Source organism: Adiantum capillus-veneris, chromosome 29 (genome assembly GCF_014529385.1).
Source record: "Adiantum capillus-veneris isolate H3 chromosome 29, ASM1452938v2, whole genome shotgun sequence".
Lineage (NCBI taxonomy): Eukaryota > Viridiplantae > Streptophyta > Polypodiopsida > Polypodiales > Pteridaceae > Adiantum > Adiantum capillus-veneris.
In genome coordinates this window covers 60509367-60536309 of record NC_140959.1, presented here as the reverse complement: position 1 = coordinate 60536309, position 26943 = coordinate 60509367, and the positions used below count along the sequence as shown (strand labels likewise).

At 44.6% G+C, this 26943-nt stretch overlaps 1 protein-coding gene across 1 annotated transcript in view; it reads left to right on the top strand.

Moving 5' to 3' along the window:
* The window catches only part of LOC147419279 (splicing factor U2af large subunit B-like), a 38298-nt gene extending 15500 nt beyond the window's left edge, over positions 1 to 22798 (top strand). Inside the window, exons 12-18 of the mRNA XM_086505453.1 lie at positions 8616 to 8691; positions 8830 to 8918; positions 8987 to 9029; positions 9106 to 9255; positions 21679 to 21760; positions 21837 to 21907; positions 22133 to 22798. Of these exons, the coding sequence (XP_086361579.1) occupies positions 8616 to 8691; positions 8830 to 8918; positions 8987 to 9029; positions 9106 to 9255; positions 21679 to 21760; positions 21837 to 21907; positions 22133 to 22270 (649 nt within the window). The 3' untranslated portion in view covers positions 22271 to 22798. The remainder of the gene's footprint in view (positions 1 to 8615; positions 8692 to 8829; positions 8919 to 8986; positions 9030 to 9105; positions 9256 to 21678; positions 21761 to 21836; positions 21908 to 22132) is intronic.
* Positions 22799 to 26943: the final 4145 nt, after the last annotated feature.

Sequence of the window (26943 nt, the reverse complement as noted above, 5' to 3'; positions counted from 1 at the left end):
CACACCTTGCATACAACTGTCATCCACGAGACTGGCAATTATGATGTAGTAGTAGGCAAAATGAGTGGCAGCGGGCTTCACCAAATCCTTCTTGCTAAGTGTTCGAAACAATGCCAAGACAGTGGACTTCCTCGTGACAAATGTAACCACCTTTGTGCCATCCTCAAGGATCTTTGCAATCCAAGGGAGCTTCCCAATGTCCTCGAACAACAAGTCCAAGCAATGGCATGCACATTTGGTGAAAAAAAAATGTTTCCACTCCGCTTCAACTATTTTCCCAGCCCCAACACAATTAGTTGCATTATCCATGCATACTTGCACAACATTAGAGGGTCCAATCCCAAGAATCACCTCCTTAAGCTGCTTGAAAATAAACTCTGACGTCTTTGTATAGAGCATGCAAGAAAATTAATGATAGGCTTGCGTCTAGTGTCAGACCATCCATCACATACATTTGTGCATCCATGCTTCTTCCACTTTTCGCGCACACCCATGATCTCATGACCAATGCATTTGACCTCATCATTGAGCTCTGTGGTGTGCAAAGCATTATAGGAGGGCGGCACATAAGACAGACCCACTTGCCCAATAGCTTTCACCATATCCAAGAAGAAAGGACTCCTCACTTTCCATTCAGGAATATCCTCTGCATAAAAAAAAGTGCGCAAGGCTTGATCTGCTTTCTTGCGTGCTTTCACACCAAATGCACTTGCCAAATCTACTTGTGCAACCTTCCTCTTCTTGCTTGAGAATCCCAAAGTGGGTTTTGAAGTGCCACTTGCAGATGCATGCGATCCACTTGCATGAGATTGAGCGGCATCACCCCCCAAATCATCCACCAAAGTATCCACAAATGCATTTGGGTCTTGTCCATCACCCAATACATCTACATGCAACATTCTGACAACCACTTTAATGTCCTCTGAAACTTTATCACATGGACCCGTGTCAGACCATCCATCACATACAATTGTGCATCCATGCTTCTTTCACTTCTCGCGCACACCCATGATCTCATGACCAATGCATTTGACCTCATCATTAAGCTCTGTGGTGTGCAAAGCATTATAGGAGGGGGCGGCACATAAGACAGACCCACTTGCCCAATAGCTTTCACCATATCCAAGAAGAAAGGACTCCTCTCTTTCCATTCAGGAATATCCTATGCATAAAAAAAAGTGCGCAAGGCTTGATCTGCTTTCTTGCATGCTTTCACGCCAAATGCACTTGCCAAATCTACTTGTGCAACCTTCCTCTTCTTGCTTGAGGATCCCACAGTGGGTTTTGAAGTGCCACTTGTAGATGCATGCGATCCACTTGCATGAGATTGAGCGGCATCACCCCCCAAATCATCCACCAAAGTATCCACAAATGCATTTGGGTCTTGTCCATCACCCAATACATCTACATGCAACATACTGACAACCACTTTAACGTCCTTAGAAACTTTTATCGCATGGACCCGTGTCAGACCATCCATCACATACAATTGTGCATCCATGCTTCTTTCACTTCTCGCACACACCCATGATCTCATGACCAATGCATTTGACCTCATCATTAAGCTTTGTGGTGCGCAAAGCATTATAGGAGGGCGGCACATAAGACAGACCCACTTGCCCAATAGCTTTCACCATATCCAAGAAGAAAGGACTCCTCACTTTCCATTCAGGAATATCCTCTGCATAAAAAGTGCGCAAGGCTTGATCTGCTTTCTTGCATGCTTTCACGCCAAATGCACTTGGCCAAATCTACTTGTGCAACCTTCCTCTTCTTGCTTGAGGATCCCACAGTGGGTTTTGAAGTGCCACTTGCAGATGCATGCGATCCACTTGCATGAGATTGAGCGGCATCACCTCCCAAATCATCCACCAAAGTATCCACAAATGCATTTGGGTCTTGTCTATCACCTAATACATCTACATGCAACATTCTGTCAACCACTTTAACTTCCTCATAAACTTTATCGCATGGACCCACACCACAACCCACGATGGCCAACAAATGTGCCCAAATACGATAAGGACCCCCGTCCCAAATATGCCCACAGTAGATACATTTACAAGTCCATTGTCCTTTTGCCTGAGGCTTTACCTTTTGCACATATTGCCACTCGGGATGCTTGGCTCGGACCATCTCGATTCTCTTTTGAATTCAAACAGTCACAATTGTTTAGCACGTGAGAGCTCTGAGCTTTGAGCGCGAGTCACAAGGCACAGACTGTAGTCACCAATGTATGGACCTGTCACTTCTCTGTTCTCTAGTCTCTGGTTTCTCTTTGGTCTTTTAAGTTGGGCTCTAAAAATCGTACGCATGCAAAAAACGTACGCTCCCTGGCATATTGTAATAGCACTATAGGGCAAAGGGTTCGCACATGGGCGAAATGCCCATCCGGTTCAAAAACGCCCAAAAACCGGCCAGTTTTTAAAATCGCTGCCCAACTTATGGAAATCCCCCTTCATACTTCAATCGGGCTCGTGAGAAAAAAACTATGCTGCCCATAGGGCTACAACCACCTCTACTAGAGAGGGCTACAACAATCATAAGGGGGGACTCTCCCAATGAAAAAACAACATATGTACAATGAGGGCTAAATCAAGCGATGGGAGGAGGGAAAAGCCACACAGGTGGACGGTGAAGAAAGGCCCAAGGCGCCAGAGTCAAAGGAACGCCTCTCTACGCTTCCGCATGCGGTTTGAGTTGCCCTAAAGTCTCTCGAACTGTCCCTTGAGATATGGATCAACTCCAACCAAAATCCTCGTAACAATCTCCGTTGGTGGAACAAGGCGAGCCTCAAAGATGCGGAAGCAGCGTGCCCACCAGATGAACCAGAGTGTTTGGCCACCTCTCTCTCACTCCACCACTCCTGTGGAGTAAGCTCTGTTAGCAGGCTGGAGTGTAGGGTCGACCCCACTATCATCCTACTGGTGGAGGATAGCTCAAATTGTAATGCAGAGCTTGTGAGAGTGGACCAAGCAGTTTTCCCCCAAGTGTATTGTCGTGCTGTCTAAAGAGCTGGTATCAGTCGAAGGACATGAAGCCAAACCTGTTGTGCCATAGGGCAGTCCCAAAGACAGTGACGTTGACTCTCCAAAGGATGGTCACAAGCTGCACATGCTGTCGAGAGGCCACTATGTACAAGCCAACTCCCCACCGCTGTAGCTCTATGTGCAACGAGCCACTGGAACAACGTGACTCGCCGCGGTTGTCTGGTGTCCCACAACCTCGCCCAAAAAGCTGACCATAACTTAGTTGTGAGACCCTCCTCCTGCCAATGAGGTGCTGCAGCAAGACGAGCCTCTCTCTGTGCTGCCAGAATGTGACGTCCCAGTCGAACAATGTACTGAAAGAAAGGGACCTCTGGATGGTCGGCTGAGGAGAAAGGGTCCCTCCAAAACCACTCTCTAGGATCCCATTGCTGGGAAGCTCTCCCAAGCCCAGAGGCTCCAGTGGCCTGTCTCAAGAGCTGTTGGGTCAGGATCTATGACACAAGTCCTCCCACAGATGCCCACAACTCGGATCCTTATAAAACAACACTCTGCAACTTGTGGGGCCTCTATTGAAACTGTGTAATCGACCCTCCCTTGTAGCTCGAAAAAAAAGAAGGGTACATTCGTTGAGCAAGCCCAAACTGGGATGAGGACCTTTAGTCGCGTGAAGGCTTCCATCCATCTCGGCGTTGCTAACTCAAGAGGTGTAAGCCACTCATGTGGTATTGCCTCTATGATGTCTTGACACATGATCTGCACCCCTATCATGCCCTGTAGCTGAATGCTTTGAAGCTCCTCTGACAAACCTGAGAACTGTTAGCTAGTCACCTAAAGTGCGTGCTGGACCCTTTGCCATGGGACCCCAAGAAACATGAGGCCTACTACCAACCATGTGGCCTCTCTGAGTGTTGACCTTGGGGTTTCAAACAAGGGATTGTCTCAGGCGCTCCTCCGTGCAAGTGGGCTGGTGCTGCTCTAGGCCTCTCTGCAACAACTCGCAGGAGCGAAGCAGGCTCACAGCAAAACGATCCTCCCGGAAGCCCAAACTGGGATGAGGACCTTTAGTCGCGTGAAGGCTTCCATCCATCTCGGCGTTGCTGACTCAAGAGGTGTAAGCCACTCATGTGGTACTGCCTCTGTGATGTCTTGACACATGATCTGCACCCCTGTCATGCCCTGTAGTAGTTGAATGCTCTGAAGCTCCTCTGACAAACTTGAAAATTGTTAGCCAGTCACCTAAAGTGCGTGTTGGACCCTTTGCCATGGGACCCCAAGAAACATGAGGCCTACTACCAACCATGTGGCCTCTCTGAGTGTTGACCTTGGGGTTTCAAACAAGGGACTATCTCAGGCGCTCTTCCGTGCAAGTGGGCTGGTGTTGCTCTAGGCCTCTCTGCAACAACTCGTCGGAGCGAAGTAGGCTCACAGCAAAACGATCCTCCAATCTCCTGCTCAGGCCAACCCTGCGCATCTTTGTGAAAATCCATCTGATGGAAGGTCTCCAAGGGCCTCTTGCCTGAGGCACTCTAGCTCTAAGCCACTGAAGCAAAAACTCCTACCAGGGCTCCTTCCCTGGAAGCAGTCCTCTGACAACAAACTTCACAAGAAGGGATCTGCTGTGCTGTGTAGGGTCTATGATCCCCAACCCTCCTTGAGAACAAGGTAGAGTGATGACCTGCCATGCCACTTTGTCTCGGGCTATCTGAGTGTCGCGCCCTGACCAAAGGAAGTTGCCGATCAGTCTCTCCACCTGGCTGATGCAGGAGCTCGAAAAGATCCAACAAGAGTAATGTACCACATAGTAGCCAACAACCCCTGGTTGGCCACTACAACTCTGCCTGCCAAAGGAAGTCGTGCTGAGCTCCAATGTAACAGCTTCCTCTCGATGGACAAGAGGAGGGGAGCAATGTGCTGCTCAGGAGACAAGTCCAAGCCAACCTGACAGCCCAAGTATCGAATTGTAGTCCCTGGGGGGATCCATCTAAAACCCTCACCTGGCAGCCAATTAGGCGTAGGAGCATTGCCAACTGAGAAAGCCACTTTCTCCCTCCAGTTGATCAGTGCACATGATGCACAACAAACGTCTCAAAAGCGTGCTCACACCTGTGTAGGTTGGCCTCCTAGCCCTCCAAGTACAAAGCTGTGTCGTCTGCAAACTCAACATCCAGTAGCTCATCACCTAGAATAGGGAGCGCTAAACCACGTAGACCAACTTGCTGCGAAACCAAAAATTTACTCATCGCCTCAGCATAGAATAGAAAGAGGAAGGGGCCAAGAGGGCAACCTTGTCTGACCAAATGTGTGAGCATGAAACGGTCTCCTCTACCTCCTGCCAAAAGCACCTAAGTGTGTGCATGTCTGTAGAGAGGTGACACACCTCTGATCCAAGCATCTGAGAAGCCGATCCTGCCTAGAGTGCCCTCTAAAAAGTCCTAGTCAACTCTATTGTAGGCCTTCTAGTATCACCAGATCCTCACCACGGAGGCGCGTGAGGGCAGAAGCCTCCCAAAAAGTAAAGATGTTGTCAAGGATACTGCGCTCCTTGACAAAACCTGTCTGAGTCCTATGTATAATGCTCTCTAGAAGTGGTTGACTTCTCAAACTCAAAGCCACCTTGGCAAGAATATTGTAGGTTGAGATGAGGATGGTGATGGGTCGCCACTGCCGAATCTCTTCCAAGGAGCCACCTTCTTGGGGAATGAGGTAGATCAAGGCCTCACTTATGCTGTCAGGCATCTCTCCTGTGTGTATGTACTGAAAAGTGCTGCATAGGTCCGAGCCAAGCAAGTCCCATTACTCTTTAGAAAAAACTGGGAGTCAAACCATCCACGCCAGGATAGCTACTACGGGGAAGTGCTGTGAGGGCCGCGTGGAGCTCCTCTAGCTGAAGAGGCAGCTCAAGCCTCTGGCGCATCTCGTCAATCACAAGAAAAGGCATTTGTGCCCAAACCTGCTCTCCTGACGCTTTGACTGAGGCTTTGCTGACAACAGGTCACGGTAAAAGGCAGTAGCAACTGCACGCATGTCCTTTGGCTCTGAGGCAACCCACCCATCAAGCCTCCTCAACTGGTTGACATTGGCATGCGCACGTCGGGGTCCCATTGTCTCAAAGAACGCCCCCGTCACTCTGTCACCCACCCGGGTCCACTGAGATGCTTGTCGATGGAAAGCAAACTCATGACGCCTCTTCTTTGTGCTATCAAGCTCTTGGCGAGCCTGTTGCAACTGCTCTTCCAAGCAGGGACTGTCTGGGTGCTGCTCTTGCATCATCTGCAAGGAAGCAACACCGCGTTAGAGACGTTGCTCCTCCTCTCTCGCTGCAGCTAGGCGGGCCGTAGACTCCTGAAGAAAGAATCGACTAAGCTGAGCAAGTCCAGAGGCCACTCTGTCAGCAGGAGAGTCTTGCGTGTCCAAGCCCTCTGTCCAAAGAGCCACCACTCGATCTCTTAGCTCAGAGTCCAGCAAGATCCTCTCAGGGATGCGTAGCATCGTGCTCCCTCTCCTCTGTCTATCTGCCACTGTGAGGATCATTGGTAGATAGACAGGCGGCGGGCCGTAGACTTCTGAAGAAAGAACCGACTAAGCTGAGAAAGTCCAGAGGCCACTCTATCAGCAGGAGAGTCCTGCGGGTCCAAGCCCTCTGTCCAAAGAGCCACTCTGAGCTCAGAGTTCAGCAAGATCCTCTCAGGGATGTGTAGCATCGTACTCCCTCTCCTCTGTCTATCTGCCACTGTGAGGATCACTGGTGAATGGTCCGAAAAAGATATTCCAGCCAGAGTGCAAACTGTCCCACCCAAGTCGCAGAAGTGGTCACTAGTGTAGAAGCGCTCTATTCAAGATAGATTCACTCCTCCACTCTGCGGTCCGGACGAGAGAAGCCAGGCTGTCTGGGGGCCTCACAAAGCCAGAGTGCTGCCAAACATGTGAAACCCTCAAAATCATACATAGCCTCTCCCAAGCAGCTCTATGCACAGTAGCATGGCTACCTCCAATCTTGTATGAGGGGTCCTCTAGCATGTTGAAGTCACTCCCAATGAACCATTGCTCTGCTTGCGGCAGAGAGACTACAATGTGAGACCAAAACTCTGCACGTGCACTTGCCACATTGGGTGCATAGATGTTCAGGTAGCCCAAGAGGCATCCTTGAACCTGCATAGCAATCCACTGAGCCCTGCTAGGCACAATAATACCTCTGTGCACAATGGCCTCCTGCCAAGAGTCCGCAATAGTCATACATACCCCTCCCTGGATACCATCAGGTCTAAATGTAGATGACCAAAATGCCTCATATCGCCCATGCAAAAGCTGACCACATCGTCTAATGCGGCTCTCACACAGATGATGCTCCTGAAGCATAAGAAGATCAATCTCTCCTCTCACAAGGCATCGTTGAAGCTCCTGACGTAACCGGCCCCTCTGGCACTGAAACTGGGGCCCACCTTATCCTTGCACGTTTCGTGAGACGATCCTCATGGAGAGCGAGGGAGAACTGATGCTACATCAGCAGCTAACAGTGCTATCTTCGAGGCTGGCTTGGATAGGGAATAATGTGCATCCGAGCGTCCCTTAGATAGGCGTGACCGCAAAGAGTGTCTAGCCCAGGCCCAAGAAGAACGAGCCGTGGTTAGGGCAACCTCCTCTGTCCAGGAGTTCTCATGTATGTGTACATAGCATGGCAGGCTCTGCGTGTTTGCAAAGAAGTGTACCACAATGTGTCTATATCTTGTCAGGTCTGGAGGTGTCACTGAGAACTTGGCCAACGGCCACAAAGTTTGAACCAAGTCTGAAACCCCTAGGCCTCCCTTGTGGTGAGAGAACTCGAGGGCCTGTGCCTGTAGCCACTCCAACACTGCGTCCAAAGTCCACTCAGGCTGGTCCCTGCCACAAAGGGGAAAAGAGAAGCCATCCGTTGAGTGGGAACCCATTGTTGCTGGCTTGAAGCGTGGGTACCACTCTGAGTGCCAGGTTGACGTGGTGGCCCCTGTCGACGCCGACCTCGAACCTGTTGCCAACCCTCCTCCCCGTGAGCCCCAGGCTCGGAGGGTGGCTCTGGCTGTGTACCTTGTGACTCTGTTTGTTGCTGTTGGCCAGCCCTTGGAGGCTAGGGCTGAGTAAAGGTCGGGGTCTCCTCCGTGGACAAGCCTTCGCAAGATGGCCCATGTGACGACAAATAAAACACTGATTCGGGAGGCCCGAATACTCCACGCTCTGACGGAACCAACCGCTTCTCACCCTAGGTAGCAGGATGACCTTCGGGAGAGTGGGTGTCAATTCCTTGGTCTTTTTGCCCTTGTCCTCAAGAAAATCATACATGCTATAGAAAAACAATTTGTAAAAGCCAAGCAACAGGTGTGGGGGGTTTCAGCAACATATGCCATAGAGGCCCACAATCAGTGCGATGCCCCCCCCCCCCCCCCCCCCCCCCGCTTCCTTCCCCCCTGCGGGTCGAAAACACCAAACAACCCTCTTGCATTCTCTTAGCTCCTATCAGTTAAATACTGTCTTACAGGTACAGTAGTGCTGATCAAATTTTTTTGGTTTTTGTCGATAGCAGAGCATATTTTTAAAGGAGTAAGCATCATAGTTTCTGTGAACAGTTTCAAACTTTTTTTTTGAATGATGCAGTGCTCTTCGTGGGTTTGATCTAGTGAAAGACCAAGATACAGGAAATTCAAAGGGCTATGGATTCTGTGTTTATCAGGTGGACTTTTTTTCCCCTGAAGCTTATTGAGCTGGGGGTAGGGAAGTTTAGGGCCATAGAAAGCATTCATACTGGATATGAATGCCAAGAGGAGAAATTGTAACTTTGATTGATCTTATTCACTTCATCACATAACAGGATCCGGCTGTAACTGATGTGGCATGTGCAGCATTGAATGGGCTAAAAATGGGTGATAAAACTTTAACTGTCCGAAGAGCAACGGCGAGGTAAGAGAAGACTTGAGATTTGCCAAATCGTTAAGCTTGCCGTGCTAATGTTTCTATTTTTGGTGTAGTGGGCAGCCAAAACCAGACCAGATCAATGCCTTCACTCAAGCGGTATCTTTTTGTGGTCTTGATTGTTAGCTGATGATCTATTGTTGGCAAGATTTGAGCCTGTTTTCTTTACATGCAGAGTTTGGCATTGCAAGTGGGTGCTGGTGCAGGCTTGACAGGTTTTCCAGGACTAGTGCCAGCATTATCTGCTGGGCTAATGCCTGGGATTGTGCCAGGTGGGGTGTCGTCGACATATGAGACTCCAACCAAAGTAGTTTGCTTAAGTCAGGTATTTTATCTAAAATCTACTTCTGTGGCATTCGTGTGGTCTACTATTTTATGTCATAAGTTAAAGATAAATTAAATAGCTGGAAGAAACCACTTATCACTTTCCAAGGATCTCAAGCAATGGCTTGAAGTAATATTTTTTGTTCTATTTTCTGCAGACGTAATATTGCTGGTATTTGACCCTTCCTTTACTTTAATTAGTTCAAATACTTGGTTTTCTTGACAAATTTCACCTTAGAGAGCGCGTAGAGATTAGAAAGACATTACATTCTGATGGGGACAAACCAAACGTGTTTCAAACATGGCGATAAAGCATGTGAAACTCTCTACACCTCCTTGGTCATAGTTGTTTTTGTAACTCATCCTTGTGCGTTTTCTTGTGAGTGCTTTGTGCTGGAACCTTGAGATCATTTGCACCCTTAGTTGAAGGGAGGTTAAGAAGGGTGGTTAAGAGGTCCTATGAATAGGACTGATGTCCCATTTGTGAGCCATCTTGTGTGATCACCACACTTGGACTGTAAGTCCTTGGCAGCTCTATCCAGATTCCACACACCCTCTTGGTGTGGGCTTGGTGGTATGGGACACCAAGCCCTTTGGCTGCAGGTTCCCAGGCTCGGTGGTGAGCTCGATTGGCTCTATGTTTGGGAGGTGAGTCTGATGTCCGCTCTTTATGCTCGTCTATGCGTGAGTATAGCTTATTTCATGTCATGTGCGCATGATGGATTCGGCGAGGGGGTAACATTAATGTCAAAGCGTCTTCTTGCTCGACCGTTCGACATGGGAACGTGTAAAAAACCATTAGAGCTCATGAGGCCATGATGGCCTAGCCTTACAAGCTCTCAACACACTTGCATAATGTGATATAGGATGCTACTAGCAAGAGAGAGAGCAAGGGACTGCACATGCAAGCCAATGGTGAGAATCTATGGTAATTTTTTTTTTCTTTTTTGTGATTTGCACATGGATTCTCATGTGTGGAAGTTGATGCTAGTGCCTGTCACATTGTTGCTGGGTGTGTTATTCAAGTTTTAGCTCATCTCTTGGCTATTGTTTGTACGAGGGTGTCCTTGGGAGCTGCCACCCTAGGACATGGTAGTATCGTCCGTGTGCACATTAAAATAAGAGCGATTTTACATTCTGGAGTATGTTTATTTTGCAAGCGGTTCATGGAGAATATGGAACAAGAGATATATTTTTCTGAATGCTCTTTGCGCCATAATTGGGAAATTTGTTGTGAAGATTCCCCTTGAGGTGGCGAAGCACCAAGGGAGAAGCACCAAGGGAGAATAGCCTCTGTGACGAGACAGGCATCAGGTGCCGACTGAAAAGAACAGACTGAACAGACTTTTAGCACTTCAATAACAACTGAAGTGAAAGCGATAGACGACACGAGACGGGGAGTGGCGGAGTTCCACCCCAGAGAGCATTGGCCCCAAACCTTGGCGTCCCTTTCGGTATTTCTTTATATTGCTTGAACACAGTACATTGCCGGTACTCCACCCTCTGCACCTTTGTACTGAAGCATGCCAGAGAATGAGACCTTGGCTCATATTTAAAGGCCCTTGGCCTGTGAAAAGCAGTTTACATGAAAAGCTTCAAACTCAAAATCATTTGGTCCAAAAGCATATGCTGAAAATCAGCTAGCGTAATTTTAGGAAATCCGTACACCTGCCACGCCAGCATCATAAATCACGAAAATTTGTATAGGTTGTCACATCAGCATGTCAGCGCATTCGGAGCTCTTAATTTCTTGGGGCGTTGGCTTCCTAGAAGATTCTCATCCAATAGGGAGTCTCATTCTAGATCGGAACTCTTGATTTCTTGGGTCGTTGACTTCCTAGAAGATTCTCATCCAATAAGGAGTCTCATTTTGTCAGAAGACGGGCATGTGGCAGACTGAACAGACTTTTAGCACTTCAATAACAACTGAACTGAAAGAGAGAGACGACACGCGACACCGAGTGGTGGAATTCCACCCCAGAGAGTATTGGCCCCAAACCTTCTCGCCCCTTTTGGTATTTCTTTATATTGCATCAACACAGTACAAGCCGGTACTCCAGACTCTGGCTTCTTAATACTCCCCCCATAATAACCATCTAGGTCTAGGCCATGAGTAAAAACAACGCTTTTCAAACATTCAATACTCCCCCCTGCTAATACCCACAAGGGTCTGGGCCATGAGTACGAACAAGCATTCTCGAACATCATTTCTCAGTACTCCACCTAGGAGTAAAGATCACCAATCATTGAAACCAATATTAAACCAGAGTCTAACAATTCAAATCGGCACCAAGACAGGTTCACAATAGATACCATCCATTTCAAACAAATTCCAAAAAGGATCACCGAACAAGTTCTCAAACAGATCTCAAACTTAAAAAGTAATCTCGACATCAATCGAGCTCAAAAAGATGACTGGCTTTCCATCCTGAAATGTGCACCAAGATTAGGGTTAGATTTCTTCCATAAAGTTGTAGTCGACCACAACATGGTCAAGCTCTTGGACAGACAGTGTTCCTCTAGCGGCGATGCTAGTCCCAAGACATAGCAATCACACCGAACCTCCAAGGTTATCAGCTCGAGAAGAGACACCCACTGAGAGATGTCGTAATTATAATCTGCTAGGGTTTCCATGGCAAGCATTTTAGGATACCCCACTCTGCTAGAATACTCCAAAGAAAGATGTTAGAAACCATATAACTTTAGGAAATTTTTTTATCTTGAAAGCTTGCCAAGTTCTTGGAGCTTGCGGCTTGGTAGCTATAGACTTTTACCATTGCTTGGCACTGCCTTTGAGAAAAACAGCGGCTTGAAAAATCTTTGATCCTTCTCTTCCTTATGCCCTGTAAGACATGAGCGATGAAGACGAGAGCATGCGCAATGCGCGATGAAGTAAGGGTGGGAGTGGTTGATAAGTGCGTGGTTGGGGCACGAAGCTTCTTGAATAAAATTTCTGGAAGCGCCACCTTGTTATGTCTGCTCTTTGGTTGGCTAATAAGTCCAGGTTGGGGCACGAAGCTTCTTCAATAAAATTTCTGGAAGCGCCACCTTGCTCTCTATGCTCTTTGGTAGGACCGGTGTGCTTTTAGAAAAGCACACGCCTGAAGCTTTGATACCATTGTCACGAGAGGTGCACGACGTGCCGACAGAAAAGAACAGACTGAACAGAGTTTTAGCACTTCAATAACAATTGAATTGAAAGAGATAGACGACATGAGACAGGGAGTTGTGGAGGTCCACCCTAGAGAGCATTGACCCCAAACTTTGGCGCCCCTTTCGGTATTTCTTTATATTGCTGCTTCTTCACTTAGGGTTTAGGCTTCTCGATCGGGATCTGCAGGTTGGCTCCGTTCTTCAATGGCTTGACACATCAGTAATTTGTGACAGCCTTCTTGCTGGATGTTTCTTGGGAAGCATTAAGGAGGGTTAAGCCTCCCCGTAGGATGTTTCGTGGGAAGCTTCCCGTTGAGGCGGTTAACCATCAAGGGCCTTTAAGCCTGCTTGTAGGATGTTTCCTGGAAAACTTTCCTTTAAGGAGGCTAAGCATCAATGGTGGTTAAGCATTCTATCTATAAATAGGTGCCAACGAGTGAGATTGTGATCACTATGTTCATTGCAAACTCTCACGCGCACACGTCTCTCTCTCTCTCTCTCTCTCTCTCTCTCTCTCTTTCCCTCCTGCGCTATCTCTTGTTTTCTTTTATATCTGCTATCATTTTTCTCATTTAATTAAGTGCCTTGGGCATTTTCCCCAAGCGAGCCTCTACTACATACTCCCGTTTATCACTATCTACTACTACTGGGCGCCATGACATCACCCGGTGCTGCCCCGCATGAGCATGGCGACGCTAGCATGCATCCTCCTATGGAGGAGACGTCTCTTTCTCTTTTTGACTTTTTCGCAGGCGTGATTGAGGGCGATTACAATTCTTTCAAGAAGGGAGAATGTCACGAAGTGATGATGTGGCATGACCACTTGGAAAAGAAATGGTTGAGTGGACAAGAGAAACTAAAATGACCAGTGTGACATAAAAACGCGTTTCATGCAGATGAAAACTCGAAACCCCGAAACCTATGAAACGTTTTGCCGAAACGCATGAAACGGACATGCATTTTTTATGAAACGTTTAAAATTGGGGCTTTTTTTCCAGAAACTTTGTTCAATAGAAATGCTTTGCTAAATGAATCAATGATGCATCAGTTATGATTCATGAAACTAGTGGCTGCGTTTTAACTGTCATCAATACTGAACATCTCTTTGATCGTGCTCGCTTGAAGTCGCTTCTAAGCAGTGAGCACTAAGGAGTGAGCACGTCTCTCTCTCTCTCTTGTGAACATTAAAGTCTAGAGTCATGTGTGCTACATTGTATACATATTTATCATATTTTATTAATATATCATTTAATGTCGTTTATGAAACCTGTTTCATGTTTTTGATGCTATGAAACGAAACGTTTCAAAACCTTGAAACCCCGAAACGACCGAAACCACGAAACGTTTCATGTCACACTGAAACTGACCAACTTAAAGAACTAATGGAGCACCGGCCTAGGGGCCCAAAACCCTAAAAGACAAAAGCTTGAACTCTGAGAGAGATTTTCGTAAATCGTGTTGACACGTTGACGTGGCATGCCATACAGTTTTCAACAAATTGAGTTGTTGATGACTGACAGTTTTGGGTAGCTTTTGCGTAAGTTTTTTGGACCAGATTCTTTTGGGGTTTAGCGCTTTTGGGAGAAGTGCTTTTGGGCAACACTTTGTACTGTTGATAAGGAGCCCTTGGGGCCTCACTTTGCGGAGAATTTGGTTGCAGGGTCTGAGAGCAGAGGACCCTTGGCAGTTATACTTTGCAGCGAGTAATAATAAAGAAATACCGGAAGGGGCGCCAGACTTTGGGCAAGGGCGTTGAACTCCTCTCTCTCTCTCTCTCTCTCGTCAAAGCTCAATGATTTTGCAATTTCTATTCGTGTGTTGCTGTTGATTTCTTGCTTGGAGTGTCCAAGTCTGTAACAATACCTACAAGAAAATCCTATTCAAGTGTCACGATGCTGCAGGCACGAGATACCCTTGCATGCATCGTACTATGGCCTTAGTAAGCCGGTGCTTTTATTGGTCGTAGATGAAAGCCTTCGGTGAGAAGTATGTGCGCAGTGTCAGCTCAGCAAAGGTGAACGTCAAAAGGATGTTGGGCTCTTACATCCTCTGCAAATTCCCGACAAGAAATATACTGGCATTCCTATGGATTTTGTTGTTGGATTGCCGTGGATCAATCGTGGCCATGATGCCATTTGAGTCATCGTTGATCGACTCACGAAGATGGCGCACTTTATTCTTACTCGAACCATCGTAATCATGAGTTAGCTCAACTCTTTGTGGAGCGATTATATAGGCTTTATGGTTTGCTCGAGGAAATTGCCCATGACTGGCATTATAAGTTCATTGGTAATTTTTGAAAAATAGTCTTCCAAAAGTTGGAGAGCCGCTTGTGCATGTCATCCTCAGTTTATCTTGAAACCAATGGGCAGACCAAACGCATTAACCAAACAATAAAGAACATGCTTTGCGTATATGTCTCCTGTTGTCAATCTAATTGGGAACGATATCTCCCCCAAATTGAATTTGCTTACAACAATAGTAAGCACTCGGCTCTTGGATATAGCCCAGGCCCCATTTATACTTATGTATTGTTATGAGGTGAAACCACCCATTGCCATTGGACTCAAAGGTGTTAAGATGTAATCGTGGCCGATTTCTTGCATGACAATGTAGGAAATGCTCATGAAGGAATGTATAACGATTGCACAAGATTGCGCCACCTTTTATGCTAACTAGCATTGACAGCCTTGTAATCTCGAGGAGGGGATGTGGGTGTACCTTAAGGTACCGAATGATTGTAAAACGATGCAGATTGGTCAATGCTCGAAATTATTTTTTGCGATGTTGTGGACCACTTCAAATTATCATGAAGATTAGTGGTCTCCTACAAATTGGCTCTACCCTTCGAGATTACTGTCCATCCTGTGTTCCACGTTAGATAATTGAAGGAGCGGATGGGACGAGATGAACTCGTGATTCCTCTGAAGGAAGTACTGAGTTTGGAGGCACTCGTTATATCCCACTTGAATCCGAATTGGTTCTATATCATACGGTCAAGCGGTCTTGCAAGGCTTCGTACCTCGAGTATCCGATCAACCTTTGAAAGGTACACAATCAAAGTGTATTTGTTATGGTAAAAGTGACTTAAAGTTGCAAGGATATTGTGATGCCGACATGGCAGTTGACATGGATACCAAGAAATCTACCAGTGGATATGTATTTGCTATTGTCGGTGGTGTAGTCTCTTGGTGTTCCAGGTTGCAGAAAATTGTGACATTGAGTATTACTGAGGCTGAATACATTTCAGCCACAAAAGCTTCAAAGGAAGCTATTTGGTTGGGCACACTTGCAAAAGAACTTGGCATGCCTGCTCATACACCCCTTTTGGGTTGTGATAGCCGGAGTGCTGTCAACTAAGTCAAAAATGCCATGTTTCATGCGCGTACCAAACACATAGATGTACGGTACCACTTCATACTTCAGGTATTGGAGGATGGTCTAGTCACCTTAACTAAGATCCATACACAGGATAACCTTGTAGATGTTCTCACCAAGAGTCTTGATAAGGCTCAACATCAGCATTGCATACAACTGGTGGGAGTTGGTTAACTTAAAGGCATGATTTGTGCCTTTCAGTGGGAGGTTGTTGGGTTAAAGACCCTAAATAAGCCCTTATGTACACTTTATGTATATTTTTTTTTTACTTTGTCCAGGTTCAATGTGTCCAAGTTCACATTGAATCTGGACACATTTTTAAAAGGTCACTTATATTAAAAGTGGAAAACCCACAACTCAACATTAGTGATTTTCCCAAAAACGTAGGAGCTCTCTCTTCCTCCTTGCTTCGATCCCTAGCGCTTCCTCTCTGCTGCACTCCGCCTCCTGCTTCTTGCCCCAATCCTGCACTACATCGCGACGCGCATCTATCGGTACCTTCTGCTTCGCGCTTTCACGAGCCTGGGAGCCTGCAACCAACGGGCTAGCCTAGATCTACCTCAAGGGTTGGTGTCCTATGACACCAAGCCTACACCAGGCGGGTGTGTGGGTAGAGTTACCAAGGGATCACACAAGATGGCTCACAAATGAGACCTCAGTCCTATTTATAGGACTTCTTAACCACCCTTCTTAACCTCCCTTCAACTAAGAGTACAGGGTTAGTTCACACCGGTTGGACATAGCTCATACGTCCATCCTGATGACTAGGGACGTAACACTTCCTCCCTTATTTTAACTGTTGTCCTCAGCAATGTCCTCGGTGATGAAACCGGGAAAACGATTCTTCAATGAGCGTACAGAATGCATTTGACAACTTCCCAATGCGCTTTGCCACGACTCGACATGTATCGACTAACAACTCCTACTGCATAAGCAATGTCGGGACGAGTGGCAACCATAGCATACATAAGAGAACCACAAGATGCATAAGGGATTCCCTTCATTGCTTTCAATGCCACATCATCCTTTGGGCAATCTGCTTTGCTAAGCTTAGTGTATGGAGGTAAAGGTACTCCAAGGGGCTTAGCATCAACCATATTAAATCTGTCAAGTACTTTTGCAATGTACCTTTCTTGAGATAAAAAACAACAATTCCAGCTTTCTATCTCTTTTAGTCTACATGTCCAAAATATGCTTTGCATTACCCAAATCCTTCATAGCAAATGCTGAATTTAGCTTACGTTTCAAAGCATCAAGACTAGTCATATGTTTCGCGGTAAGCAGCATGTCATCAACATAGAGAACAAGTATGATGGACTACCAGCTTCATCCCTTTTCGTATACAAACAATGATCTGCATGGGTGCGTTTAAAGCCTTGAGACAGCATAAAAGTGTCAAACTTCTTATACCACTGTCATGATGATTGTCTCAAACCATACAGAGCTCTTTTCAGTTTGCATACAAGTTCCTCACATGTAGGAACTACAAAACCTTCAGGTTGTTTCATGTATATGTCCTTTTCAATGTCACCATGCAAAAACGATGTCTTTACATCCATTTATGTTTGATTCAATTCCAAATCAAGCACCGCAACGAGAGCATAAAGAACACGTAGAGTTGTAAGCTTTACAAGAGGGGAAAAGATTTCTTGAAAATCAATTCCTTCTTTCTGTGCATATCCTTTTGCAACCAATCTTGCCTTGTATTGGGTTTTTCATCCATAATCTTAATCTTGTACACCCATTTGTTAGGAACAACCTTTCTCCCTTTAGGCAATGGCACAATATCATTCGCATTCAAGGATTTCATTTCCTCTTGCATTGCAAGCTCCCACTTACTACATGACTCACATGATTTGGCCTCTTTATATGTAAGAGGTTCACCCTCATCTGCCAACATTACATGATCCAAAGAGGGGTGCGGTTGCCTTCTCAAACGAGTTGACCTGCGTACCCAATGATCTACATTCTCAGACAACAGTTCTACATCATAAGGCAACTCATTTTCAGCTCTATCATGCTGTTGAAAATCAATTTCAACCAATCCAGGTGGTTGTCCATCCTCATTAGGAGCATCGATATCATGTCCTACCTCTCCTGGGTCAAGGTTAACCGGTTGATTATCAATTTCAGCTTGCGGTAATGCATCATGATTCTCTTCTTCAACATCAATGGCTGGCACGGAAATCTGAAATCTAACTGTTTTCTTGTCAACATCAGGTTTTGTAACATTCTTAAGCAATTTTGTCTCATTGAACACTACATCTCGGTTGCGTATTACCTTTCTAAATTGTGGTAACTACACTCTATAGCCCATTTCACCTTCTTTCCCATAACCTAGGAAGACTCCCTTAATGGACCTCATATCAAGCTTTGTTCTCAAGTCATTGCGTACATGGACAAAAGCTTTGCAGCCAAATACTCTCAAATGATCATAAGAGGCAGGTTTGCCAGATCAAACCTCCTCTCGAATGTCATTTTTCAGCGTACTATTAGGAGAGCGATTGCAAATATGAAGTGCAGTTTCAATGCCTCCCTCCAAAACTCTTAGGAAAGATTAGCGGTGGACAACATGCAACGTACTCTCTTGCATAAAGTACGATTATACCTCTCAGCCACACCATTAGAAGACGGATTATAAGGGGATGTTGACTCCCTTTTAATCCCATTTTCATCACAAAAACATTGAAATTCAACTGATACATACTCTCCTTCCATTATCAGATTTGAGACATTTAAGCTTAGTACTCTTTTGCGTAGTGACAAAAGCATGAAACTTCTTAAAAGCATTAAAAGTCTCACTCTTACTTTTCAACAAATGCACCCATCCTTTCCTAGTACAGTCATCAATGAATGTAACAAAATACAATGCACCACCAAAAGACTTAACAGGCATAGTGCATACATCCGAGTGAATAAGTTTAAGAGGATTAGGTTTGCGAGAGACACCAGAGTAATAAGAAGATTTCTTTTGCTTTCCATAAAGACAATCGTTACAAAAATCCAAGTTTTTGTCTTTTACATCAACCCTTTTCAGAGAGGAAAGCACATCAATATCCTTTTGGCTCATATGGCCAAGTCTCTTATGCCACAATCCCGTGTGTGAAGCAACTTCAACAACAACAAGAAACTTGCCAGGCAAAGCTTTGCATCGAAGATAGTAGAAAATACCTCTTTTAGACCCTTTTGCAACAAGCATAGAGCCCTTAAGCAACTTCCATGAACTCCCAACAAAAACGGTCGTATAACCATGTGCATCTAACTGGCCAACAGATAGCAAACTTTTCTTAATGCTTGGTACAAACCTGACATCATTCAACACAAGCTCTTGACCATTGTTAAGAGCCAAACGCATAGTACCCATTCCCTCAATATTGCAAGCAAAATTATCACCAAGGTACACCTTGCTATAATTGCCTGCAACATATGTAGCAAAACACTCCAAAGATGGAGTCACATGGAATGAAGCACCATAATCCACTATCCAAGACTGGGATAGGCCATCATTAGCACTAAGCAATGCATCAATGACATCTTTCTTCAAGATAAGCATGTCTTCTGCATTAGCTATCACCAAATCTGAGGGGCATGAAGCCGCAACCAAAATTTCCTCAACGTCTGACAACTCAATGACCATACTAGAGGATACATTTGCATTTTCAGCATCCCGGGAGGAATCACCTGCTGATTTTTCCCCTTTGTTCTCATCTTTCTTCTTCTTATCTTGCGTTTCCTTTTTCCTTTCTTGCTCTTTCTTGAAATACCTGCAATCGGTTTTCTTGTGACCCTTCCTGCCACATTGATAACAAGTGACATCCTTATCCTTTGTCTTGCTCTTACTTCTATTTTGAGTCCTGTTACTCGCATCACGCTTTTGATTTCTACGTCTTGCATTGTAGGCAGAACTGCCACCTTCCCCACTAGACTTGCGTCTAATCTCTTCATTGAGAATAGACCCTCTCACTCCGCCATACGTGAGAGTGGGACTGTTGCTCAAGGAGACAACCAAGGTTTCCCAAGTATCTGGCTATGTCATAAGCAAGAAAATAGCTTTCAGCTTATCATCGAATTGCTGAAGCCCTCTGTCCTGAACTGACTCAACACACATGTAAAAGCACTCAAATGCTCAGTAGCTGACTTTGAGTCATCAAGTTGCATATTCACCGACTTTCGCACCTGGTTCATAGGCGTGTGGTTCTCATAATTAGCCTTTAGCTTTTGCTATATTGCATAAGGATAGTCCAAACGCTTGATGCTCGTCAAAATGTCATCATTGATAGCCATTTTGATGTAGGCCATAACCTTCTTATTTAACCTGGCCCATTCTTTGTCAGACAAAGCTAGTGGCGTATTTCGTTCCAATGCATCTTCACAATCCTTTAAGAAAATGATACCTTGTATGCGTTCTTGCCAAAGATCGAAGCCTTGACCATCGAACTGATTGATTTCTATCAAAATTTTAGTGTCAAAATGCGGAAGAGGAAGAAGCCATCTTAATTCAACCACAAGTGTGTATACAAGAGAGATGCAATAGGCTGAAAATTTCAGCAAATAGTAGCAATCATAAGACTTTGCATACAAAGAGCCACAGTTTCTTTACATGAAACAATCCAAATCTGAAATTACAGTTGAAATGTGCAATTTCAAGCACTGAACTCAGCTTTTCACTCAATTTGTCACAACAAACATCAATACATGTGATCTCACAACTTTGGTACACTTGCGTTGTTGTTTTGACTTGTAATAACTTGTAAATCACCTGTTTTGACCTAAAAACAGCATGTTTTGGCAGTTTTGGTGACCTATTCGACACCGGAAGTAAGGGGCTTTGCGATGGAAGCGAAATTGATTGCGGGAGAGCAATTTTATCTCATTGTCCAACAGACTGCGTAGGGTTGTTTTGAAATCTTAGGGCTCTGATACTAGTTGAAAGCGCGAAGTAGAAGGTACCGGTAGGTGCGTGTCTCGATGTAGTGCAGGAAGCAGGAGGCGAAGTGCAACAGAGAGGACGCGCTAGGGATTGAAGCAGGAAGGGAGAAAGAGCTCGTACGTTTTTGGGAAAACTCACTAATGTTGAGTTGGGTTTTCCACTTTTATTATAAGTGACGTTTTAAAAATGTGTCCAGGTTCAATGTGATTGAACCTGGACAAAGTAAAAAAATGTACATAAGGGGTTATTTAGGGCCTTTAACCCAACAGCTCGGGGGTGAGCCCGTATTGGCTCCATGACTGGGAGGTGAGTATGATGTTCCCCTCTCAATGCTCGTTTATGCGTGTGTGGCTTGTGTCATGTCATGTGTGCAGGATAGATCTGGCGAGGGACTGACAATTTTACAAATGAAATGTGAATTATGTGCAGTTATTCAATCTAATAGTCTTATAGTTTCATAAAGTAAAGCCCAATCTGATTCTATTTCTAACGGAATCTGGTTCTAAGCCTATACAAACCTTCACCTACTTTTGAATGCTAGTGATGTGGAGGAGGAATGCTGCGCAGTGTAGTTAAAATTGTAGAATGTGAGTTTCGAAGATTGTTCTTCACAAGTACTTCTGTTGTATATTTTCTTTTTCTTTTCCCGCTCTTTCGAAGTGTTCAGAAAGTAGAATTTACAGCATGTCTTTATTGTGCTTAAAGTTTGAAGTGTTTGCAAATATTTCTCATGTTCATGGTGCTGTTAAGGTTAAAGCTGAGTGTTTAGTAGTAGATAATTGAATTATAAATTTAGGAAAGCCATGACGGAAAAGAGAACTTCCAAATTGCCTTCAATTGTGTGTTTAATGTGCTTTGGTAGTCAAGTGCACATCATCTTTGTGGGTTGGTTAACCTTTTCATCACAATATCCTAAATGCTTTTTTGGCTTCGATGACTGAGCTGTATAATTTTAATTTACAGATTGTGGACGTGGAAGAGCTGAAAGAGGATGATGTTTATGAAGAAATATATGATGATATGAAAGACGAATGTGGCAAATACGGTGAGTTCTAATTCAAGCTTTTAGTGCAAGTGCTATTGCAAGTGGCCTTCACTGAAGCAAGTTGTGTCTTTCACAGGAAAACTTGTGAATGTAGTCATCCCTAGACCAGGTTCAGGGGCTGATGATGCTGTTACTGGTGTGGGCAAGGTATTGCCATCATGTCAACTTTCTTGTGTGCATGTTGGGTCTCGTTGAAAAACTTGTGTTCAAGGGTTTAGATTGCCAATTTTGACCATCGGATCTTGAGGACATGCACGATGCACACGGTCTTTACATGCTTGTTATGTGTGTGATATTAATGTGCATTTATGAGCAATTTCTTAGAGCTTTCTTCCCAATAAGGTGCATCAAACTTACTATCAATGTCAACAGGTGTTTTTGGAGTACAGTGATGTGAAGGAAGCTGCCAAGGCAAAAGAGGTCTTGCATGGAAGAAAGTTTGGTGGAAACACTGTCCAAGCTATCTATTTTTCAGAATCTAAGTTTTCAAGAGGAGAGTATGATAGCTAAAATCTCGTGCAACCTGTAGCAGTTTGTCTTTTCAAACATTTTTGGCAGGTTGGAAGCAAAGTTGTGGAGGAATAGTTTTCAGAACAACGTGGGAATTCTTGTAAAGCATAGCCTGAAAGCAGGTTTTAACCTCAAAAAGGTACCCAGTTGATGATGCCAAGGATTGTTTGGTGTAGGGTGGTGCATGTGTACCTGTTCAGGTGGGTTTTGAGGGTTTATCCGTGCGATAAATTGTTGATGGTGCGGGGAATGACGACCTCATGGCTGGGAATGCCGTGTCCACATCAAAAACCATAACATTCCCAACATAAATTTGGTAATAATCCCTTGTGAGTCGCGCCTTCTAAAATTCACTCTGACAGATTTCTTTAAGAATTGTAAGGAGACCATGAGCAGGACGCTTATTTGAAAGAAAGTGCTTGCTACATATTAGAAGAAAGCAGCAGGTTATGTGTGCTGGTCAGTTATTCAACTCACAAGGCATTGAAGGCCATTTGCTATAAATGGATTAATGGCTTGTGCTTGCAATTGTTCTTGTGATACGCAGGTTCTGTGGAGGGCAGTAAGCATCTCTGGCTCATCTGCAGTTGTGGGAGGGCTATCGTGTTTGTTGCCTGAAGTGTTGTAGCTTTTAATTTTTCAAGCGCAGGCATTTTAACTCGAGCTTGTGTCTTGTCCGTGTGAAGCTTTTTGTGTTTCTAGGCAATCAAGGCTAGTGATGCAATCCAAGAGGAGGTTTGGAGGTGTAGTTACAGCAATTTTGCAATTGAGGGTTCAAAGCTGGTGATCTTCACTGAGGACATAGGGTTACCTTTACGTTTTGTGAAAACAGGTCAAGTTGGTCTTACTCGTAGTGGTCTTAACAGTTGGGTTTCCGAAGTCTTTGATGAATCGGACAAAGTCAAGCACAATGTAAACACAGGATTTAGAGAAGTTACAATGTGATGTGGAATATGCAGCTAATAAAGTGCAACCATACCATTTCACCATTTTTTTCGCATACCTACTCACTCTTGAACTCTCATTCCCTCCCTTTGCTTCTTCCCTTTCCATTCTCCCCTTACCTATCCCTATCAACCCCCCCCCCCCCCCCCCCCCCCCCCCCCCCCCCCCCTCTCTCTCTCTCTCTCTCTCTCTCTCTCTCTCTCCCCAACCACCACCACACAACTCTCTCTCTCTGTTCTCAGCTCTCAGCTCTAGAAGCTCGTCTCTAAAGACTTGTGTTGGTATCGTGTATACAGTTTTTTTAGTATGGGACAGTGTAGGGTTCCCCTGTCAACAAATTACTCCTTCGACCCTTCTGATTGGACAAGGGAGATTGTCTCAAAAGGTATTATCTTCAGGCACCTAGGAGCTCCCATGGTGGTGGATGTAACTCACAAACAAAGATTTCATTGGGTCTTTGAAAAAGTCAGAACAAAAATGAGAAGGTGGGAGTATGTTCTTCCCCCATTCTTGAGCCCGATTTTAAAGTGATAAATTCATTTATGGTCCTGGATATTTCCTTCACCAACCCACTTCTTAAGATGGCTAAGTGTCGTTGGAAAGAATTTTTAAATTGTAGTGATGAGTTCTTTCATAAGCTCCAGCACAATCACTATGTTAGAATAGTATTTTAAGGCATCTCTTTGATCCATCCATGAAATTTTTATTTGGGGCATATGCCAAGGTACACAATTTTGTTGCTTTTTTAAGGGCACCGTTAAGGTTTACATGTAGATCGAACAATGAATTGCAAAGCACATGTTACTCCAAGGGCTAGTAGAAGAGATGGTCGCATGCTGTCATCATCGCCTTTCTTGTATTGCACACATGCACTAAATGATCGATAATGATCAGTGTGTCACTGCACTTATCTCCGAGCAATGGCCAGCTCCAAATGAATGGCACCTACAATGATGAGCAACATGCATTTACCCGATCCGTGTCCTTCTCCTTTGCATTTGTGAGACACTATCTTTCCAAGGTCGTTTTCCGGTTGTTGCATTGCAAAGACACCAAGGCCGGAGTCTGCGGCATCGCGACTCCGTTGCCAGCAAGGGCTTCTTATCATATCATATGCAAGAATTTTCATCTCCGGAATGGGGTTTTGACACCCTTTCACTCATTTTGATGATGGTCTTCTTTGAAGCTGTCTGTTGCTTCTCAATAGTGTCAGTCCTTATGTTTTGTTGCTACAAAGCAGAGCCAAGGAGCTCTCCAAGTATAGATGAAATTTCATCTTCCTGACACTTCGCCCATTATTTAACTATTTTCTATTTGGTTGCAATTTCTTGACATTTTGCTTGCATTCTAGACATGATTTTGAGCCGCTCTTCTTGTAGCTAGGTTCACTTCATGCAGGGTGGACCGTCATCGCATGTGGAAATGAAAATGGAGAGGGAAATAGTCGTAATCCACAACACCTTAAATACCACGGCCAAACCACCTTCGAATCTTGCAAAATCAGCCTCCAAAAAGGAAGTATAAAATAGAAGACAGGCAGCAACATCCACAATCAAGTAACACCATGCATGTTAAAATAGGCAGAAACAAAGCAAACACAAATAAAAGGAAGCATTAGCAACGAAACTAAGAAAGCATCCTTGCAAAAGTGACGTGTTAGCACATAATTAAAGTCTATCTTGTTGTTAAGAGTGTCTTCGTGTGATGTAGGGAATGGTCCCTGAGTGACCATTCCAAGGCTGGTTGTGACAAGGTCATAAAATAAAGTCTTAATACGTTTTCAATCCAAGAGATCTGCTTGTAAAAATCGCGCGAAGCTCCCTCCTTGCAATCCTTGCGACAAGATTTATCTTAGAAAAGTTACACTCCCAACAACATCATATCAATTTGCACTCAGGTAACCTACCATCAATCCTCTTGAATTTCTCATCTAGACCTTCGGATATAATTATCAAAGCAAAACTTCGAAACAATGGAAGAAAGACTGTAGACATTAGAAGTCTCGCAACATTGTGCACTAATGAAAAGTGCATGTCGAAATGTTGGGAATCCAATTTGTAAGACCCTTGTCTTCACAAAGTCATTGTGTGGCTTGTCCCCAAGTTTGCATCCCATCTCAGTGGTTGATTCCATTGAGATGCAAAGTGCAAGGTAGTCTACAAAGTGCACAAAAAGTACTTTTATTATCTCCATTGGGAGCTCTTATTATTCGATCAAACTACTAGAAAAGATGATGTACTTGGTATTGCTTTGGTTCACGAGTGCAAAAGATAGTGCATTCACTAAAGGCCAAAAAAGAGCTTGAGAGAAGCTTCCCCATGTCTTCGCCTACTTTCCATGGATTATAGGATATCACTAAAAAGAGGAGGGCCACAAAGTTTTAGAGGATGGAAAACAAAGGCTTCCTTTCCTTGTTAATCATATATGCTTGCGTGTCAAAGGCATATAGCCGTATGCAAGAGCTAACATAAACCACTGATGCATTTGTTAGTTTAGGCTTGTTATGTTCTTGGTGGTCCTTTGCACACGAGTATGTTGAATGTGATAATATATATATATATATATATATATATATATATATATATATATATATATATATATATACATATATATATATATATATATATGTGTGTGTGTGTGTATATGTATATGTTTATTATAATCGTTTGTGCGGTGTATCCATGCTTGTAGAGAGTAACATGCACATACATTATTATAGTTCTACAAGTGTAGATAAAAAACTTTACAAATAAAGATAATGACTAATTACCATAATTACAACATTGTAATGAACTATCACCGTCAAGGTCCGGGGTCAGAGGGCTAAGAATCCTGGCCCTCCATCTGCAGTCGATTACTAAGCGTCATTTGAGCATGGGATGTCAGATGTACGACATAGCAACAATCGAAAAACCTGGACGTGCTGTATTCAGTCACACCGAATGGCTGCGTGCCAAATCACTAGAGAGAATGAAGGAGCGGCAATCCCGCTCTGCTCATCCAATGCCAAAGAGCCACCTCAGCACACGTAATGTCTGGGCTGCAGTCTTGCACAATGCGCATGCAATATGTGATTTGTGGCTGTAGTCTTGCACAATGCACATGCCGATTGCAAGCGCCTGTGCTTGTACTTGGTCATTGCTGGACTGTTGCGCCTCTTCTCTCAGCAAGCGAGTGTTGGCCCCCCTCCCCCGGACCCTTGACGGCTGGGAATAGTCTCTGAGTGACCATTCCCTGCAATACTATGCTCCAAAGAATGATTTGTAGCAAGGCACTTATGAAGGTAACATACTATAAAATTAGAAGCCTAGGATAAGAAAATGGTACCAAAGAATTGTAGGAAATTTTGGAAAATAGATGTATGTCCTCCAATTTGTGTAAGAAAGGGAAAGGGAGTTTCTTCTTTGTTGGCACTGCCCACCTTTCAGTGTAAACGTCGAGGAGTTTCAGCTCGTGTACAATGAAGCACCCTTCAAATTTTGTAAGGTATGTTTTATCTTTCTCCTCTTTAATATATAGTCTCTCTCCCCCAATGCCAACGTCTATGCCTTGTTGCGAAAACTAGTCACCCTAAAATTTGAGGGCACTGCTGTTTATTGTGCCGCAGGCGCTGTTGTAATTAGGGTTTTGAGCAGAGACCTTGGACAAGCTAGAGCGGCTTTCACGGGGGTTGGATGAGGCACAACGCAGGGACTGGACAACAGGCAAGGATGACGGGCCGTATTTGG